Source organism: Chiloscyllium plagiosum, unplaced genomic scaffold (assembly GCF_037043375.1).
Source record: "Chiloscyllium plagiosum isolate Xiang-an unplaced genomic scaffold, Cpla_swu_hap1 HiC_scaffold_23, whole genome shotgun sequence".
Classification (NCBI taxonomy): Eukaryota; Metazoa; Chordata; class Chondrichthyes; order Orectolobiformes; family Hemiscylliidae; genus Chiloscyllium; species Chiloscyllium plagiosum.
In genome coordinates, this window is record NW_028270161.1 from 39,931,065 (window position 1) to 39,953,257 (window position 22,193).

The 22,193-nt window shown below is 40.0% G+C and overlaps 1 protein-coding gene and 1 pseudogene across 1 annotated transcript in view; both read right to left on the reverse strand.

The window, feature by feature from the left end:
• Positions 1 to 4,190: 4,190 nt before the first annotated feature.
• On the reverse strand, positions 4,191 to 9,431 carry LOC148145876 (uncharacterized; annotated as a pseudogene).
• A 2,122-nt stretch (positions 9,432 to 11,553) lies between these two features.
• bcap29 (B cell receptor associated protein 29) overlaps positions 11,554 to 22,193 on the reverse strand; it is a 53,508-nt gene continuing 42,868 nt past the window's right edge. Inside the window, exons 7-8 of the mRNA XM_087999549.1 lie at positions 18,831 to 18,931; positions 11,554 to 13,207 (exon numbers count right to left, since the gene is read on the reverse strand). Coding sequence (XP_087855675.1) covers positions 13,172 to 13,207; positions 18,831 to 18,931 — 137 coding nt within the window. The 3' untranslated portion in view covers positions 11,554 to 13,171. The remainder of the gene's footprint in view (positions 13,208 to 18,830; positions 18,932 to 22,193) is intronic.

The following is a 22,193-nucleotide window of genomic DNA, read 5'->3' on the forward strand; positions in this document are numbered from 1 at the left end:
CATTCAAATGACAGATTTTAAAATGTTTATATCATATCTATCAAATGTTTACAACATCCTCAGTAATGGTTACATCTCTCAATGGCACACATCAGTTTTCAAGGACAAACAGGTTGGCAATTGGTTTTTTGAGTGGGCTGATGAGGGCAGACTCAAGGGGGGGACAATAATGGAGAGAGAACCACTGACACTAATATAAGCCAGAAGGGAAATTAGGGGCCAGCAGTTTAAAACCATACGACATAGGAGCAGAAGGAGGCTATTCAGCCCATTGAACCTATTCTGCTATTCACTGAAATCATTGCTGATCTGATAAACCAGTTGTGTTTTCACAATAATCAATGATACCATGGCATAAAGTCATACAGCATAGAAACAGGCCACTATTAAGCTTTTTTTTATTCTATTGAATTTGCGATTTGTAGCTCAGGTTGTGGAACAGGTTGTAAATTTGCCCGCTGAGCTGGTAGATTTGTTCTTAGACGTTTCATCACCATGCTTCTTAACATCATCAGTGAGCCTCCAGTGAAGCACTGGTGTTGTGTCCAGCTTGCTTTTTATGTGTCGTGCTCTGTTGCGATGGGTGATATCACTTCAAGTTCTTTATCTGAGAGATTGGTAAATGGGGTCCAAATTGAAATATTTGTTAATGGAGGTCTGGTTTGAATGCCAAGCCATTCTAGAAATTCTGATGCGTGTCTTGTCTTTGTTTAGCCTGTCCCAGGACGGATGTATCGATTTGGACCTCCTTTACCACCCTCTCAGAAAAAGAACTTGAAGTGATATCACCCACCACAACAGACCAAGACACATAAATAGCAAGCGGACAGAATACCAGTGCTTCACTGGAGGCACAATGATGGTGTTACCTGGCATGGAGACAAAATGTCTGAGAACAAATCTACCAGGTTACCGAGCAAACTTACAACCTGACCTTTACTGAGTTCTAATTTCACAAGTTGTCGTGGTGAAATTTGAATCTATGTCCCCAGAGCATTTGTCTGGGGTTCTGAATAGATAGTCCTCTCACCCAAAGTGAACACAGAAGGGAGTAGGATTGAACAATAGAAAGGGGATATGGGTAGAGACTGATATGAAGAGGTGATCAGACAGGTAGGGATACTACCATTGTGTCTCAGAAGCCAATCTTACGACTCTTAAGCTTTTCCATTGGGGATTAACATCCTAACTGGAGGTATTATGCAATGAATGAATAACATACTCAATAGATACAACCTCGTTTAATTTCACACTTGCTCTTAAAATTCTAGATGTACCCAAATTCCCTATTTATTAATTAAATCCACATTATTTTGAACTCTGAATTAGTTTCATCCTCCAAAAAGACAAGATATCGGAGCAGAATTAGGCCATTCAGCTCATTGCATCAGCGGTGCCATTTGATAACGATGATACCATTCTCAACCCCATTCTCCTGCCTTAACCCCATAACCCTTAATACACTTATTAATCTATCTATCTGGAACCTATCTCTGTCTTAAACACACTCAGTGACTTGGTTTCCACAATCTTCTGTGGCAATGAGTTCCACAGATTCAAAATCCTCTGGCTGCAGAAATTCCTTTGGTAAGTTCTAAAGAATTGTCCCTTCACTCAGCTGCTGTGCTCATGGGTCCATGTCTCTCCTATTAGTGGAAACATCTTCTCCACATCCACTTTATCCAGGCATCTCAGTATTCTATAAATTTCAATGAGTTTGGAATAACTTCAGAATCTTTAATTATATCATCCAATGGTCAAAGATTGGAAAAAAAATAGATGAGCATAAATACAATACTAGTTCTTTAGCATACATAAGGTCCAACATAGAACATTACAGTGCAGTATAGGCCCTTCTGCCCTCGATGTTGCGCCGACCCGTGAAACCAATCTGAAGCCCATCTAACCTACACTATTCCATTATCATCCATATGTTTATCAAATGAACATTTAAATGCCCTTAAAGGTGGCAGGGCTACTACTGTTGCAGGCAGGGTGTTCGATGCCCTTACCACTCTGAGTAAAGAAACTACCTCTGACCTCTGTCCTATATCTATCACTCCTCAATTTAAAGCTATGCCCCCCGGGTGCTAGTCATCACCACCTGAAGAAAAAGGCTCTCACTGTCCACTCTGTCTAATCCTCTGATTATCTAATGTTTCTATTAAGTCACCTCTCAACCTTCTTTCTAATGAAAACAGCCTCAAATCCCTCAGCCTGTCCTCATAAGACCTTCCCTCCATACTAGGCAATATCCTAGTAAATCTCCAGTGAACCCTTTCAAAAGCTTCCACATCCTTCCTATAAGTGTAGCCTCACCAGAGTTTTGTACAGCTGCAACATGACCTCATGGTTCCAAAATTCAATCCTTCTACCAATAAGAGCTGACACACAAATGCTTCTTAACACTCGATGCCTTTAACCTGTGTGGCAAATTTCAGGGATCAATGTACATGGACACAGATCTCTCTGCTCATCTACACTACCAAGAATCTTACCATTAGCCCAGTACTCTGTATTCCTGTTACTCATTCCAAAGTGAATCACCTCACTCTGTTCTGCATTAAACTCCAGTTGCCACCTCTCCGTCCAGCTCTGCAACTTATCTATGTCCCTCTGTAACCTGCAACATCCTTTGGCACTGTCCACAACTCCACTGATTTTAGTGTCACCTGCAAATTTACTACCCCATCCTTCTACGCCCTCATCCAGGTCATTTATAAAAATGACAAACAACAGTCGCCTCAAAACAGATCCTTGAGGCACACCACAAGTAACTGAACTCCAGGATGAAATATCCCATCAGCCACCACCCTCTGTCTTCTTTCAGTTAGCCAATTTCTGAACCAAACTGCTAAATCACCCTCAGTCCCATACCTCCTTATTTTCTGCAATAGCCTACCGTCGGGAACCTTATCAACCCTTTACTGAAATCCATATACACCATATCAACTACTTTACCATCATCCAATGACAACATCAAAATCAAAGCCAAAGGTTCTGCAATCCCCTCCCTAGCTTTCCAGTGAATCAAAGGATAAATCCCATCCAGCCCAGGGGACGTACCTATTTTTACACACTCCAGAATTGCTTACACCTACACCTTATGAACCTCAATCCCATCTAGTCTAATCACCTGGATCTCAGTATTCACATCGACAACATTGTCTTTTTGCAGTGAAAATATGAAAAGTATTAATTTAGCACCTCTCCTAGCTCCTCGGACTCCACGCATAACTTCCCACTGGCTCTAATCTTACTTTAGTCATTCTTTTATTAGCGAGTTATGAGAAGATTTGTAGCTCAGGTTGAGGTTCTAGATGTAGCTTTGCTCGCTGAGCTGGAAGGTTGATTTTAGACATTTCGGCACCATAACTAGGTAACATCTTCATTGATTCTGGAGTTCAGGCAGCATCCGAGGAGCTTCAGCAAAATCGACGTTTTGGGCAAAAGCCCTAACATCTTCATTGAGCCTCGGATGAAGCATTGATAATGATTCCTGCTTTCTATTTATATGTTTGGGTTTCATTGTGTTGGTGGTGTCATTTCCTGTGATGATGCCATTTCCTGTTCCTTTTCTCAGGGGGTGGTTAATGGGGTCCAAGTCAATGTGTTTGTTGATAGAGTTCTGGTTGGAATGCCATGTTTCTAGGAATTCTCGTGTGTGTCTCTGTTTGACTTGTCCTAGGATGGATGTGTTGTCCCAGTCAAAGTGGTGTCCTTCCTTATCTGTATGTCAGGATACCAGTGAGAGAGAGTCATGTTGTTTTGTGGCTAGTTGATGTTCATGTATCCCGGTGGTTAGTTTTCTGCCTGTTTGTCCAGTGTAGTTTGTGTTATAGTCCTTGCATGGTATTTTGTAAATGACATTAGCTTTGCTTCTTGTCTGTACAGGGTAATTCAAGTTCATTAACTACTGTTTTAGTGTGTTGTGGGTTACCATGATGCCAAAGGGTATGAGTAGTCTAGCAGTCATTTCTGAGATGTCTTCGATATGGGGGAGAGTGGCTAGGGTTTCTGGATGTGTTTTTTCTCCTTGTTTGGGTTTGTTGCTGAGAAATTGATGGACTGTGTTCATTGGGTACCCATTCTTTTTTAATACACTGTATCGGTGATTTTCCTATGCTCTGCATAGTTGCTCTGTGCTGCAGTGTGTGTTGGCTCGTTGAAATAATGTTCTGATGCAGCTTTTATGCCAGTAAGGGTATTATTGATGGTATTGAAGGCTTCCTGTAATTTGTTTTGTTTAGTGTTGACAAAGGTGTCATCCACCTAGTGGAACCAAAGTTTGGTTTTGATGGTTGGCAGAGCGGTTTGTTCGAGTCTTTGCATTACTGCCTCTGCTAAGAACCGTGATATCGGAGATGTCATGGGTGTTCCGTTGGTTTGTCTGTAGGTTTTGTTGTTGAAGTTGAAGTGCGTGGTAAGGCATAGGTCTACTAGCTTGACGATATTGTCCTTGCTGATGAAGTTGGTGGTGTCTGGTGTATGTGTCTTTGGTTCTTCTAATAGTGTAGTCAGTGTTTCCTTGACCAGGTTGATGTTGATTGATGTGAACAGTGCTGTTACAAAGCTGTGTTAGTGTCTTTGATGGTTTTCAGGAATTCTTGGGTGGAGTGGATGGAGTGGTGTGAGTCTTCTACTAAGTGTTTTAGTCTTTGGTGCAGCTCCTTGGCCAATCTGTAAGTTAGTGTTCCAGGTAGTGAGACTATGGGTCTGAGGGGGGCTCCTGCTTTGTGAATTTTGGGTAATCTGTAGAAGCGCGGTGTGTTGGATCCCTCTGGTTTCATTTTTTGGAAGTCAGTCTTATTTATTTCTCCAGATTTCTGAAGTGTTTTGAGTAGGGCTATGATTCGGTTCTCTAGTTATGGGGTCGGGTTTGTCACCATTTGTTGGTAAGAGTTAGTATCTGCAAGCAGTGCATTCACTTTTTCAATGTAGTCTCTTTGATTTAGAATGACTGTCAAGCATCCTTTGTCTGCAGGTAGGATAACAATGTTTTTATCTTTTTTTAGTCTTTCTAGTGCTTTCCTTTCTGATGTATTGAGTGTGTTTCCTTCCTTTTTTCTGCTTCATAATGGTGCGACTTCCTGTCTGATAGTTTGCCTCATGAGTTGGTTGTCTTTCAGTGTTGTTTCTAATGCTGCTAAGAATTCTTATATTCCTGATATATGTATAGAAAGCTTTAGGGTTCTCCTTGATCCTACCTGCCAAAGATTTCTCATGTCCTCTCCTCACTCTTCTCAGCTCTCTCTTTAGGCACCGTGGGAAAAGATGTGGTAAAAGAAGCTAAGTCAGTGGCATTAGTGAAGGCAGTAAAGGAGACCCCAAGAAGAGCCGAGGAGCTACAGGAAAGTGCACAGCTTAGGCAGGGGCTGGGAATGGAGTTAATACCTGATCTCTACAAAGAATTTGCCTTTGTGGGTAAAGTTTACTCAGAAAGAACAGGGGAAGAAGGACAAGAAGTTATAATTTTGAGAGATACTGGATTTACCAGCTGCTGATAGTAAGGGACGAGCGAATGCACACTCTGAGTGTGGTTATTTGTGGGATAAATGGATAGAAATTTAGTGTTGCCTTATGTAAGATCAGGTTGGAGTGCCAACTCAAGACTGGGGAAGTTACAGTGGGAGTGATTGACAGAGTATCAGTTCCAGGAATTCACTTTGTTCTTGGGAATGGTTTGGTAGGATCCAAGGTGGAGAAGCTCAAGGAAGACCAATAAACTGAGTCGTTAAAACAGAAATATCCTGGTATTTTCCCAGTGTGTGTAGTAACCAGATCCCATTATCATAAGTCACAGCACGACGTGAAAAGAGAAAGATGAAGAAGTTGAGGTTCAGTTAGCAGATACCCTGTTTGACATAATGGTGCAGGAAAAACCTGAACAGGCAGAGGGTCAGACAGATGTGTTTAGTCCTAAAAGGCTAAGAGACTTGCAACAGCAAGACAAGATGATAAAAGATATATATGTGGATGCATATTCCGAAAAGGAGGCAGGGAATATTCTGGAGGGTTATTATCTGAAAGGTAGAATTCTAAGACTGAAATGGAGACCACGGCAGGTTAGTGCAGAGGAGAAATGGGCTGAAGTGCACCAGATTGTGTTGAAGATATCATACTGACAGGAGGTGTTACGAGTAGCACATAAACTACCTGTAGCAGGTCACTGAGGGGTATGAAAGACTCAGGCTAAGGTACAAAAACATTTTTATTGGCCTGGAATGTACAAAGATGTGATTAACCTTTGCCGAACGTGTCATACATTCCAAATGATAGGTAAGTCACAGCAATTCCTGCATTTGAAGAACCTTTCACACGGGTTATAATTGATTGTGTAGGTTCCCCCCCAGGAGAACTAAAAATTGTTAACCATTATGGATGTGCCTTCCAGATTTCTGGAGGCAATTCCATTACAGAGTATCAAGGCAAACAAGGTGGTAGAGGAGTTAGTAGCTTCCTTCACATAGTATGGGCTGTCCAGAGAGATTCAGTCAGACCATGGGTCAAATTTTACTACTAGGCTGTTTAAGGAGACTATCGATAGCTTAGGTATACAGCACTCTCAGTCCAGTGTGTATTATCCTCAATCCCAGCAAGCTTTAGAAAGGTGGCATCAGATGTTGAAGCCCATGTTGAGAGCATACTGTCAGGATTACCCAAATGATTGGTATCCCATTCGTATTGTTTGCCGTTAGAGATGCCCCAAATGAATTTACTCAGTTCACTTCATTTGAGTTAAAATTCGGTCATGAAGTGAGAGGCCCTGTGAAATTGAAGAAAAATTGACAGGACTAAAATTGGAGATCTCACACTTAGATTATGTATCGGAAGTGAGGTAGAGATTAAATCGAGTAGGTGAGTTAGCTGAACAGCACCTAAAAAGGGCACAGCATAGAATGAAGCAGGTGACAGATAAAAGCTCTGAGATTCAGACATTTTCCCGAGGGACATGTTAGTTCTGTTACCAGTGACAGGAGATCCTTCAAAGCCAGGTTTAGTGGTCCCTATCAAATTGAGAAAAGGTTGAGTCAGATGAACTATCTAGTAAAGATGCCAGATAGAATAAAAAGGTATCAGATGTGACATGTGAACATGTTGAAACTGTACTATACGAGAGAGAAAGATCTGGAGTGAGTGTGAGTTACAGCCCCGCAAAGTGAGGAATCAAATCCAGATGATGTGGATTTTGATGTGTTTCAAAACAGATTAAAAAATGTAGAAGTCCTTGAAGAGTGGGATAGGAGCAGAGAACACAGTTGAAAAATTTGTTACTGCAGAATAAGGATATATGTAAGAATCAGATGGGGAGGACTAATGCTATTGTACATGACATAGACGTAGGGAATATGGCTCTGATAAAACAAAGCTGGACAGATTCAGATGGAGGTGGAAGCCATGCTCGACGAGGACATCATCGGACCAAGCCAGAGTGTGTGGAGTTTGCCAATTGTCTTAGTTCGCAAACCGGACTGGACTCAATTATTCAGTGTGGATTATTGGAAGGTCAATACTGTTACAAAATCGGATTCATATCCAATTCCTAGATTGGAGGACTGTATCGAGAAATTCGGTCAAGCCAGTTACAACACCAAGTTGGACTTAATGCATGGTTCCTAGCAGATACCTTTATCAGAGTCAGCAAAATAAATTTCTGCATTTGCAAACCGAAATTGGCTATACCAGTTTAAAGTGATGCCCTTTGGAATGACGAACACACCTGCCACATTCCAAAGACTCGTGAACAGAGTTGTAGCTGGGTTAACAAACTGTGCAGGCTATTTGGATGATATAGTAAACTTTAGTAAGTCCTGGAAAGATCACATAGTATGGTTGGCAGAACTCTTTGAATGACTATGAGAAACAAAACTGGTGATAAACTTAAATAAAACTGAATTTGTGAAAGCAGAGGTGAAGTTCTTGGGACTTAACATTGGTCATGGAAGGTTGACTCCATGGAACACAAAGACGAAGGTCATAGAGGAATTTCCACGACCAACCTCGAATAAAGAGGTGCTCCGATTTTTGGGACTCAGTGGATTCTATGGGAAGTTTGTTTCAAACTTCAGTAGTGTATTAGCACCATTAACTAATTTGCTGAAGAAGAACACAAAGTTTCGGTGGACAGAACCATGCCAGGAGGCATTCAACCATTTGAAAGCCATATTAACCACTGCACCAGTGTTAGATACACCAAATTTTTCAAAACCTTTTGAAGTCACCAGCAATGCTAGTGACATTGGAGTTGGAGCTGTACTCCTACAAAAAGACAAGGATGCGATTGAGCTGCCAGTTGGTTACTTTTTGAGGAAGATCAACATCCACCAGAGGAAATACTCCACAATCGAAAAGGAACTATTGAGTTTGGTTCTAGCCTTACAACATTTTAACAAACAATGTGTCAGAGATGGTTGTGTACATGGATCACAATCCGCTTACATTCTTAGGATGCTTTAAAAACAAGAATATGAGACTATTTCACTGGAGTTACAGACTTTTAATTTAAAAATCACACATGTTGCAGGTCATAAGAATGTAATTGCAGATGTGTTACCGCAGATTTAACTGATAACGTTTAGATGAGATTTGTATTTATTTAATGTTATATAAATATATAGGTCTATAGGAAGAAGTTAAGATGAACTTATTAAATAAATATGTATAAAAAACAAGAAAAAGAAGCCATCTTTTTATTATGATGGTTCAATTTTTTCTTAAGGGGGGAGGTGTTATGAAGATGTGAGTGTACTGTACCTTTAAGAAAGTTAAAAACTAGTAGAACCACTTGATAGCACTAAATGTTCTAAACAAGATACAATGTGTCATGTGGTGCAGCAGTTAGGGTAGCTGGTTGCCTGGAGACAAAAACAGATTTGAATTAGGCCAATTTGTTTAATTTATACCCCCCCCCCCAAAAAAAAACAAACTCCAATCCAGTTTGAATTTAGTATATTGACAATCTTAAAAGCCAATGACACAATCCGATGCTTTGGGGGTATAAGACTGGGAAAGTTGAGCAGTTAGGAGGAGAACTGCCAAGCCACTAGCATGTAAAGACTGCCCGAAAAATAGCTCTCTTAAAGTATCTTTATCGATCAGTAACCTGTGAAGCAGAATCCCCAAGAAGAAAAGACACAGGAATACAGAGAAGAACCAAAAGCTGCCTGGTTTTGAAATAAGTAGTTTTGTTTTGTAAATCTTAATCGGGATTTTTTATTGGACCAGTATTGGAGAGGGGAAAGTAAAAGATAGGTTTGAGGAAAGAATTGTAAATAGTTGTTAGTTAATTATTCTCGGTTATACTTTAAGAAATAAAGTTGTTGATTTTTACTTTAAATAGTTCTTGGTATCTTGAATTTTCACAAATTACTGCAAGGGATAAAATCTTTTCTGTGTTGCTGGTTTAAATTAAGCTGGAGGGTTTACCCCATTTCGTAACACTAACTTGTAACTCTCTAATGCCCTGAGCCTTCACGTCTCAGCCCCACATAAGCCACCTCCTATCTCTTGACAAGAGAGTTAACTTCCTTAGTAAATCATGGTTCCCTTGCTCGACCTAATCCTTCCTGTCTTACAGGTACATACTTATCAAGGACACACAGTAACTAACTGTTCCTTGAACAAACTCCACATTTCAATTCTGCCCATTCCCTGCAGCTTCCTTCCCCATCCTAAATCTTGCCTTATTGCATCATGATTGCCTTTTCCCCAGCTATAACTCCTGTCCTGCAGTACATATCTATCCCTTTCCATTGCTAAAGTAAACTTAACCAAATTGTGATCACTATCACCAAAGTGCTCATCTACCTCCAAAACTAACACCTGGCCTGGTTCACTACCCAGTACTAAACTCAATGTGGCCTCGCCCCTTGTTGGCCTGTCTACATACTGTGTCAGGAAACCCTTCTGCAACATTGGACAAAAACTGACCCATCTAAAGTACTCGAACTACAGCATTTCCATCAATATTTGGAAAGTTAAAGTCCCCCATAATAACTACCCTGTTACTTTCGCTCCTATCCAGTATCATCTTTGCAATCCTTTCCTCTAAATCACTGGAACTTTTCAGAGGCCTATAGAAAACTCCCAACAGGGTGACCTGTCCTTTGCTGTTTCTAACCTCAGCCCACACTACTTCAGTAGAGGAGTTCTCATTAAACATCTTACCATTGTAATACTGTCCTTGACTAACAATGCCACACCTCTCCCTCTTTTACCACCTTCCGTTCTTACTGAAACATCTAAACCCTGGAACTTGCAATAACCATTCCTGTCCCTGCTCTATCCACATCTCCGAAATGGCCACAACATTGAAGTCCCAGGTACCAACCCATGCTGCAAGTTCACACACCTTATTCCGGATGCACCTGCTGTTGAAGTAGACACACTTCAAACCACCTTCCTGCCTGCCAGTACACTCTTGTGACTGCGAAACCTTACTTATGACCTCACTACTCTCAACCTCCTGTACACTGGAGCTACAATTCAGGTTCCCATCCCCTGCTGAATTATTTTAAACCCTCCCAAAGAGCATTAGCAAATTTCTGTCCCCAGGACATTGGTATGTCTCTGGTTCAGGTGTAGACCATCTCATTTATAGAGTTCTCATCTACCCCAGAATGACGTCCAATTATCCAAATCCCTCCCTCCTGCATCATCCATGTAGCCACATGTTCAACTCCTCTCTCCCTCTTCCTCACCTCCATAGATCATGGTAGGGAACAGGTGAGAGAGAGAAAGGAAATTGGGAAATTAGCTGGAAAGCTATTTAGATAAAAATTAGAAATTAATGGAAATCCAGATTCAAAGAATCAGAGCATCTAGGGAGTGATCAATAAGTTTTAAGGTATTTCTGGAGATAGGTGGGAAAGTGTTATGGGGGAATTATTAAATTATTTAGATCCAAGTGGCAAAGACAGTTATGATGGGTGGAATTGACGCCATACAAGGGCAGTCCTAAAGATGGGGGTCTAGAGGATATGATTAAATGCATAAATGTTAGGGAAGCCCAGAAGCACTATATAAAGCACTGTGATCATAGCTTTCTCAATTGCTTCTCCTGACAGATCCCTGTTATTTGGCACACTCCTGTCATTTTGTATTACACCATTTTAGAAAGCCAAATGTATTCTTATGCTTGGCCAGATGGCATTGCCAGTGGTCACAAAGCAGACTGCCTAAGTCACCATCACAGCCATAGGCTGACATAGAATCTGAGAGAGGAGGCAATATGAAGGAAAAAAAACCAGATCTGGTGGAAGCAAACGTTACATTCAAGAAAATAATCCAAATAGAAGGCGTAATGTTTGAGAGATGCAGGACTTCTGGCTGTTTTTGTCTAAATCAATAATTTATTCACATTGCCTATTTCTCACATTTTTTTTCTCAAGTTTATGTTCAAATTTTATCCTACTTTGGAAGTAGAAGACCATAGCTGATACTTGCATTATTTCCAATAGTGACTGATATAAGCATTATTCTATACCAGTGGAATGATCCTGAGTGACAAATAATAATAGGAGAGCACTCATCTGCAATAAAACAACATTAAAATTGATTTTAGATTTTTATTGAATGAGCATAAGAAAATGCAGATTGTAAAAAAAAAACAAATTAATTGACATGCAGAAACCTATTGGCCATTTGTATATACATCAGTCATCAAGAAAATAATTTATAATTTTACTGATTTTATATTTCAGTCAAAGCAACACATCAGTTTTTTGTTTGACCTGTTATAGTATGTGGTGCCAAAGGATAATAAGTACCTTTCAGTGCATTCTCTTAATTTATATTTACACCCAGCAAGAAGCCGTAAACTGAACTTGGTAAACAAAATTCTATCAAGATATTTTAAACTTCTAGGAACAATGAAAGTAACATTAGTTAATGGGATCGACAAAGATTTTTTTTAAAAAAAGTTTAATACATTGATTCCAACAGGGAAATTAACTATGTGTTCACATTATTACAATTGCTGACTTTTCAGTTGAAGAGATTGAACTCCAAACTAAATTTTCACAGTGATATTTGTTTTCTCATATTCATTTCTGGATTATCTGCCAAAAGTTTCAGGACAAAGCCTAGCACAAGAAGCTGCCTCAACTCACAGATTATTAAACAAAACTGTCCCCTGACTACCATCAATAAGCCCCAAGAAAGATTACTTTTAATTTTAAGCTGCTCATATAGTACATATCTTTTTGCATGCCTAGAGTTTTGCATACCAAAACATGCGAAACAAATTGCAAAAGAAGTTTGAAGTAATTTATTTGTCAATTCAATCTTTCGTCAGATTCTCATTTCTATTCTGGGGAGAATGGGAGATTTTATGTGAATGGAACAAAAAAAGAATGTTAAGGAACTTGAAAAGATTGCCTTGTTGCTATCTATTGCTTTAGATAGTGACATTCTCAAACATACTAGATATAACATTAACAATGTCCTGGGGGCAGAAATATGTGGCAAATGTGTCAAATATAGTATTATGATTTTGTACTGCACAGGGTATTGTATTCACAAGGTATTGTTTGGAAAACATAAAAGCCATCTACCCCAAACAATGATCCACAATGGTACCTCAGGACTATAGTGGATGATAATATCGTTACAGTTCTACAGAAACATTGTAAAAAAGGGACAAAAGGTGTCCTCCTCTTCCCAAGGCTTGTGGTGTACAAAATGTCGGTCCAAACAAAGTGGAGGAAATCAGGATAATGGCATGTACACACACCCCTTTGGCTAAAACTTCTTGCATGAAGACATTTGATTGGGTCCTATATATGGCATTGGATTTGGGTAATTAGAATTTAAAAAGGGATGGCATCTCAAATATGATATTAGGAAACTCAACTTGGGAAAACAACTGTATGAAAATGTTACCTCAAGATCAGATATGTAAATGCACACTTATATGCAGATTCACTGCATTTCTAGCAGACATCAAATGTGATTGAGCCATATTTCAATCTTTGTATCACCCATATTCCCATTTTTGATGTATTAATGGAATGATGCAGAATAACCTGAAAATAACCATCAATTTACTTTGTTTATGAATAGTGACTCATTTCACTTTTAGCTTCATTGTGCTGTTAAGGAAACAAAACAAATACAAATATCCTGTTGTTACAGATGATATCCAAAGGCACCAGGGAATACTTTTTGCAGTTTAGTTGCTCTTCTTATCAGTGGTGTCAACAAGACTCTGAAAGGGAGTACAAGTAATGAATGTTAGTAATTATTCAGTTAATGATAATAGATATATTAAACCTTTTCTATAAATGTTAGCATTAATTATATTCTGGCATCAAGCAGCAAATTGCTTTAGTGAGTTTATAATGCTGGATTGTTACTAGGAATTAAGCAATATTACTGTCAGGAATGGCTGGCTGTGTGCTTACACTCTGCCTCTTTCCTCCTCCTCCTCCCCCAAAGTGATCATCTAAGTCAGTATTGTCTACCGTGAACATGTGGGAAAGCATCAGGCTCTGACCTACCAAAAGGACGGAACTTGCAATCACCTATTCTAAAACGCCATCACATAACTTACAGCAGTTAATTATTTGCAGGAATGTGGGAATATATCAAATAGTAGCAATTTACACATAGAAGAGCCAGATAATCTGTTGAATCAAAACTGGGGGAAGAAAGTAAAATGAATAAAATAAAACTTTCACTCCCAATTCAGACTGAAAGGGTTTAGGAAGGAAGTTCCAGAAAGAAGTAAAAAATATAGCCAAAGGCTACCAAGGCTTTGTGGGGTACAGGAGGGGATACATTATATGTTAATCAAATTACTGAAAGGTTTGGAAGAGGGTTCTAAACTGGAGGAATTCATATAGTTGGATTGAGCATGGAAGATAAGAAAATTTAAGACAAACCAAACATGGTTGCAAGATAATCCTTTTCTAGTGTTTTGCCAAGACTAAGCATTGGCAACCTTTTAAATAACAGAAAAATAAAGAAATAAACAGTTACCACCTTTTTCTTCTAGCTAGAAAGCAATCTTTCTGTTTCTGCTTAAGTTAAAAGAGCATCACAGATTAATTGTACTGCTAAAAGTAAAAGGTAAAAGTGACCACTGCACTGTCGTTGTGGAGACGAAGTCCCACCTTCACATTGAGAATAACCTTCATTGTGTTGTGTGGCACTATCACTGTGCTAAATGGGACAGACTTCAAACTGATCTAGCATCTCAAGACTGGGATCCATGAGGCGCTGTGAGCCATTAACAGCAGCAGAATTGTACTCCAGCACAATCTGCAACCTCATGGCCTGGCATATCCCCCACTCAACCCTGGTTCAATGGAGTGTGCAGGAGGGCATTCCAGCAGCAGCATCAGGCATACCTAAAAATGAGGTGTCAACCTGGTGAAGCTAGCAAACAGGACTACTTGCGTGCCAAATGGCATAAACAGCAAGTAAAACAGCTAAGCAATCCCAACAACCAACGGATCAGATCTAAGCTCTGTAGTCCTTCCACATCCAGTCGTGAATGGTGGTGGACAATTAAACAAATCACTGGAATCAATGGGTATCAGAGCAAATACTCTTGCTGGTTAGACCATACCTGGCACAAAGGAAGTGATTGTGATTGTGGAGGGTCAATCATGTCAGCTCCAGACCATCTCTGCAGAGTCCGTCAGGGTAGTGTCCTAGGCCCAACAATGTTCAGTTACTTCATCAATGAACTTCCGTCTGTCATAAGGTCAGACTTGGGGACGTTCGTTGATGACTGCACAGTGTTCAGCACTGTTTGCAATTCCTCAGATACTGAAGCAGTCCATGCGCAAATGCAACAAGATCTGGACAATATCCAGGCTTGGGCCGACAAATGACATGTAACATTTGCGCCACACAAATGCCAGACAATGACCATGACCAATGAGAGACACTCTAACCACCACCCCTTGACATTCAGCAGTATGACCATCATTGAATCCCCCACTGTCAACATCCTTGGGTTACCATTGACCAGAAACTCAACTGGACACCCCACATAAACACAGTGGCTACAAGAGCAGGTCAGAGATTAGGGATACTGCAATGACTAACTCAACTCCTGACACCCCAAAGTCTATCCACCATCTACAAGGCACAAGTCAGGAGTGTGATGGAATACTCCCCACTTACCTGGATGGGTGCAGCTCCAACAACACTCAAGAAGCTTGACACCATCCAGGACAAAGCAACCTGCTTGATTGGCACCACATCTACAAATATTCAATCTCTCCACCACTGGCGCTCAGTAGCAGCAGTGTGTACCATCTACAAGTTGCACTGCAGAAATTTATCGAAGATCCTTTGACAGCACCTTCCAAACCCGTGACCACATCCACCTAGAAGGACAAGGGCAACAGGCACTTGGAAACAACATCACCCGCAAATTCCCCTCCAAGCCACTCAGCACCCTGACTTGGAAATATACTGCCATTCCTTCACAATTGTTGAGTCAAAAATCCTGGAATTTCCTCCCTGTCGGCATTGTGGGTCAACCCATAGTAAATGGACTGCAGCGATTCAAGAAGGCAGCTCACCACCACCTTCTCAAGAGCAAACAGGGATGGGTTATTAATGCCCAAGTCCCACAAATGAATTAAAAAAAAATATTTGTATTCTATCTATATTTGTCAATCCTTTCAAATCTGACTCTGTTAAAATAGTAAGGAGAGCTCAAGATCTTTAAAAGTCACCTCTTATGAAAAGTGTGTCTGTTGAATAATTATGACATCTGTGGAATCATCTATCAAATTCATTGCCACAGAAGTCTGTGGAGGCCAGCTCATTGTGTATATTTAAAACTGAGATAGATAGATTCTTGAGTATCAAGAGGATCAAGGGTTATGTGGGAGAAAACGGGAGAATAGGGTCGACTGGTGGAGAAAACATGATGGGCTGAATGGCCTAATCTCTGCTCCTATATCTTATAGTCTTACAGAAAGTTTTATTTTGAATATGATATGCAGGAATGAGATCCTTCCTTCAAGCACCAAGTGCTTATTTACTATCTAGGATGTAGCTAAATGTAGTTTCATTGTTCCACTTCTTATCTCAACTTTAGAAACTAAACAATGGTCTTTTAAATTGTAAGATGACACATTAAAGCCTAAAGCATTTGGGGAACAAACAACTTTGAATATTTTGCTCTTTCTCCTGGTCACAGCACATATCAAAAGCCATTTAAAATAAAAATCTCAGTCATGAGATTATATTAAATCCCAATCTTTCATATATAAGTATAGTTGAAAGTAATTAGCCTATATAAGTGGTGATCAGAAGTGATTATAAAGAAAGATTTCTTGCACGATTGGATACATTGGACCGCAGTTCAGATAGGTTGTAGTGTTTGGAGAGTGTGCGTGGTATGTTAACAAGGACACTGGAAAAATTAGTCCAGAAGTCAAGGAAGCACAGATAAACTTTTCAGATCAAGTGGTGTTACAGCAAAGGTTAAAATGGGCAGTTTCTGAAAATCTGAATACAGGGAATGCTGGTATGGGTATGGAATATATCAAAATTTTGTAGTAATGATCAAAGAGAATGACAGAAAATATAAGTAAATAACATAATTCATAGTTCTAGAAAGTTAAAAAGTGAACTGAATTTGCAACTTTGAATAAGTAGTCTTGAGACTTTGGAGCTGGAAAGTAATGATCTGTTTGAAAAGTGGGAGATGGAAACCAGTGACAGAGGACAGATTTGTTGAGAGTGGGAAGGATGGTGGCTGAGGAGGGGAAAGCCATTGACAATGTCAAACAGCATTTTGGTCCGAAAGAACAGATGAGAAAATCAGAAAGGCAAATCAAAGGTCACACTTAGCTGAAGTATGCAGCAATATAACTTGATTGAGGGCTGACAATATTGGATCTACATTGGTTTAACTGGAAACAAGGGCATAAACCTTTGATCAAACACAAGTAAATGCATTTTGAAAATGTTGACCATTCAAAATTGAGACAAGGCACTTTTAAAAGGACCATGCCAAAATCTCATCAGAAAATATAAAGTAACAAAGAAATATCTCTAAAACAAAAATGTAAGACTTTCTCTGTGGAACAAGCTTTAAAGGTAAGGAAAACAGTTAATTTTGTTTCCAATTTCTTTATTTTGTTGCATGCTGTTTGTTCCTGACTTCCTGCTTTAATTTGAATGTGGCTCTCTGTGTTCTGGGCTCAAAGGCGGCACACTGCTGAAGTCATGCTGCCAGAGAGAAGCAGTGATGGAATTAAGCCCACAGCAGAAGCTGTTGCTTTTCTTCTGTTTGAAAGCTTTACTATTGCTGTCATAAAACAAACCTAATTAATGCCTAGAGTTCACTGACTGTGAACTTTTGACAGCTGTTCACGATAAAGATATTTCTCTGCTGTTAGCGTTATTCCTTTCTGCTTTTACCAGAATATCTGGTTGAGGACTGGTTTTGAATTCAAAGGTTGCCAAGCAGTGGCACCACCACTGTCAGCAGGGAGAGGAAAAGACTAGGTTGTAAAGAGAGACAATTCAAAAATAAAAAGTGAGAAGCTAATCAGAGTAGTAACAGAAGTTAATGAAACTGGATTGAATGTTTTGAAGAAGTAACAAAGAGGATTGATGAGGGCAGAGCCATGATCTATATGGACTTAGGTAAGGCGTTCAACAAGGTTCCCATTGGGAGACTGATTAGCAAGGTTAGATCTCACAGAATACAGGGAGAACTAGCCATTTGGATACAGAACTGGCTCAAAGATAGAAGACAGAGAGTGGTTGTGGAGGGTTGTTTCTCAGACTGGAGGCCTGTGACCAGTGGTATTCTACAAGGATAGGTGCTGGGTCCACTACTTTTTGTCAATTATATAAATGACTTGGATGTGAGCATAAGAGGTATAAGTTAGTAAGTTTGCAGATGACACCAAAATTGGAGGTGTAGTGGACAGTGAAGAAGGTTACCTCAGATTACAATGGGATCTTGATCAGATGGGCCACTGGGCTGAGGAGTGGCAGATGGAGTTTAATTCAGATAAATGCGAGGTGCTGCATTTTGGGAAAGCAAACCTTAGCAGGACTTATACACTTAATGGTAAGATCCTAGGGAGTGTTGCTGAACAAAGAGACCTTGGAGTGCAGGTTCATAGCTCCTTGAAAGTGGAGCCGCAGGTAGATAGGATAGTGAAGAAGGCGTTTGGTATGCTTTCCTTTAATGGTCAGAGTATTGAGTACAGGAGTTGGGGGGTCATTTGCAGCTGCACAGGATGCTGGTTAGGCAACGTTTGGAATATTCCATGCAATGAAACTTGAAAGGGTTCAGAAAATATTTACAAGGCTGTTGCCAGGGTTGGAGGATTTGAGCTATAGGGAGAGGTCAAATAGGCTGGGGCTGTTTTCCCTGGAGTTTTGGAGGCTGAAGGGTGACCGTATAAAGGTTTATAAAGTCATGAGGGGCATGGATAGGATAAACAGACAAAGTCTTTTCCCTGGGGTGGAGGAGTCCAGAACTAGACGGCATAGGTTTAAGGTGAGAGAGGAAAGATATAAAAGAGACCTAAGGGGCAACGTTTTCACGCAGGGGGTGGTACGTGTATGGAATGAGCTGCCAGAGGAAGTAGTGGAGGCTGGTACAATGACAGCATTTAAAAGGCATCTGAATGAGTATTTGAATAGGAAGAGTTTGGAGGGATATGGGCTGGGTGCTGGCAGGTGGGACTAGGTTAGGTTGACATCGACGAGTTAGATTGAAGGGTCTGTTTCCGTGCTGTATATCTCTATGACTCTAAGTATTTTTATATGGAAGTTAGAATATCTCTAATACTTCACTGTATTACTGTAGTAACTTAAGAGAACAAGTTTCTTTTTACCTGCATCTTGTCATGCTCCTGCAGAAGACGGTCATATTCCCTCGTCAGTCCATCATATTGTTTTTTGATTGAAGCCATTTCAATCTTTGATTTCTCAAGGGCTTTGCCACAAAAGGAAATAGAAAAAAAGCTAATTAAAATATAGAATGAAAGATGTCACTCATTTTCTGACTGAAATATACACAAAGTGCATTGTCATTTAATGCTACTTAGGAAACTTTCAATACGTTACAAGAATTGTCAAAGATTATGCAACACCAGATTCTTCTCTAACGCTATTCTATGGAAAAGATTGGTTTGAAAATTTACACAAAAAATGAAGTTTATACTTATCCTTTGTAGGTTATTTCTGTTAATACATTCAATGTCTTGGTCATACCATTTTATTAACTCACTCCAGAGGAACCATGTTGAATAGTTTATTGGACTTATTGCTTTCTTTCAGACTACTACACAGCTATTTGGTCCTTCTGGCATGTGATTTTTTAAAATCAATACACCACTGATTAGGTTGATCAGACAAGAAGTTGGCCTCGCAGCATTGTCATTGGACTAGTAAACCAGTGGACTAAATAATGTTCTAGGCAACATTTGAATCCCACTAGGTCAGATGGTGAAATGTGAATTCATTAAAAAATCTGGAATTAAAGTCTGTTGACCATGAAACTATTCTTAATTGCTGTAAAGTTTCATTAATGTCCTTTATGAAAAGAAACTGCCATCCTTCTTTGGTCTGGCGTACATGTGACTCCAAATCCACAAGTCAGTCAGTTGTGTCAACTGTTTAAAAGGTAAATAAAAACAAATGAAACAGGACAGACTCTGAAATTGACAATGGCAACAAAACAACAACAGCAAACAGATTCCTTCAAAGTCTTCCTTATTAACATCTGGGAACTAGTCCCATAGTGGGAGAGCTGTCCCACAGACTAGCCAAGCAACAGCCTGATAGAAAAAAACTCATGGAATCATACCTTATACACAAAGCCAATACTATCCTTGGGTATGTTCTGTTTCATCAGCACACTGGTATACAGTCTAGAGGTGTTGTCATAGGGGCCTTCAACATTGACTACAGATAATATGAAGTCTCAAATCACATGCTGCCACTTCTGCCACATCCTTGCCCTGGCTGATAACTCAATATTCCTCTATGTGGAACAATGCTTGGGTGAAGCACTGACGGTGGCAAGGGCACAGAATGTACTCTGGATGGCGCACTTAAATGTACACTCCCAAGGTGCCTTCAACAGCACTAGTACTGACTGAGTAATGACAATATCCAGTGAATGAATTTAAAAAAATCTCCATTGCATCATGTGGCACTATCACCATGTTAATAGAACAGACTTCGAACAGATCTTGTAACTCAAGACTTTGCATTCATGAGGGGCCATGAAACATCAGCAGCAGTAGAATCACACTGCAATATAATTTGCAACCTTATAGTTGGTATATATCCCACTTTACCATTTCTGTCAAGCCTGGTGTTCAACTGGGTAAACATAAGCATGTCAGGAGCAGCAGTAGGTATTTCTAAAAATGAGATGTCAAACTGGTGAGGTACAAAACAGGACTACCTGTGTGCCAAAACGTACAAGCAGCAAGTGACTAGAAATCAGCAATTCCACAACCAATAAATCAGATCTAAACTTTGCAGTCCTGCCACATCCAATCATGAATGGTGATTGACAATTAAACAATTCAATAGAAGAGGTAGCTCCAAAAATATCCTCAACAATGGAGGGAGCTCAACACATCAATACAAAACATAAGACTGAAGCATTTGCAACAATCCTCAGCCAGAAGTGCTGAGTGGATGGTCAATCTCAGGCTCCTCCAGATGCCAGTCTTCAGCCAATTCAATTTACTCCATATGCTATTAAGAAACGGGGTGATACGTGTATGGAATTAGCTGCCAGAGGATGTGGTGGAGGCTGGTACAATTGCAACATTTAAGAGGCATTTGGATGGGTATATGAATAGGAAGGGTTTGGAGGGATATGGGCCGGGTGCTGGCAGGTGAGACTAGATTGGGTTGGGATATCTGGTCGGCATAGACGGGTTGGACCGAAGGGTCTGTTTCCATGCTGTACATCTCTATGACTCTATGGCTGGAGGCACTGGATACTACAAAGGCTGTGGGCTCTGACAACATTTTGACAATAATATTGAAGACGTTTACTCTCAAACTTGCTGCACCCTGGACAATTGTTCCACTACAGCTAAAGCAAGGGCCTTTTCCCTAGCGTGGGGAATTCAAAACTAGGAGGCGATATTTTTAAAGTGAGAGGAGTTAGTTTTGAAAAGGATATGAGAGGCAACTTCTTATACAGAGAGTGGTTTGTGTGTGGAATGCCAGAGGAAGTGGTGGATGATGGTGGAGTTACAACATTTACGACATTTGGATAGGTACATAAATAGGAAAGGTTTGGAGGATGTGGGCTAAATGCTGGCGAGTAGACTAGTTTAGTTTGGGAACATGGTCAATGCGGACTAGTTGGACTGAAGGGTCTGTTTCCATGCTTTATAAATCTAACACTGGCATTACCCAACAATGTGGAAAATTGTCCACGTATGTTCTGTACACAAAAAGCAGGACAAATCCAATCTGACCAATTACCATCCCATCAGTCTACTGTTAACTATCAATAAATTGATGGATGGTGACACCAAAAGTGCTATTAAACAGTATCTGCTCACTGATGGCCAGTTTGTTTCTATCAGTGTCCCGCAGCTCCTGACCTCATCATAATATTGGTTCAGACATGGACAGAAGAGCTGAATTCCAGAGATGAGGTGAGAATGGCTGCCCTTGACATCATGGCCTCATTTGACCGAGTGTGGCATCAAGGAGTCCAAGTAACACTCTTATCATGTTTTTTATAGTGGACTTTTGCATTTTACTTACTATTGATGTTAGGCTAACTGGTTTTTAGGTCTGTTGTTGATCCTCTCCTTTTTTTTAAAATGGTGGGGTTACATCTGCAATCCTTCAATCTGTAGAAACTGCTTCAGAATCTCCTGAATTTTGGAATATAATTACCAATGCATCCAATATTTCCAGAATCACTACCTTTATTATTCCTGGATGTAGATGATCAGGCCCTGATGATTTGCCTTTAATCCTATTAATATTGTAGCACCATTTTCTTACAAATACTGATTTTCTTCAATTTTGCTCTTTCTGTGGACCTTTGGTTCCCTAACATTTCTGGGAGGTTATTTGTGCTGTCTTTTGTGAGGAGAGAACCAAAGTATGTGTTAAATTCTCTGCCATTTCTTTGTGGCCCACTATGATTTTCCCTGATATCATTGCTTCTTCTTACAGAAAAGAAACTGAAAAGCTACATTTGTCACCAT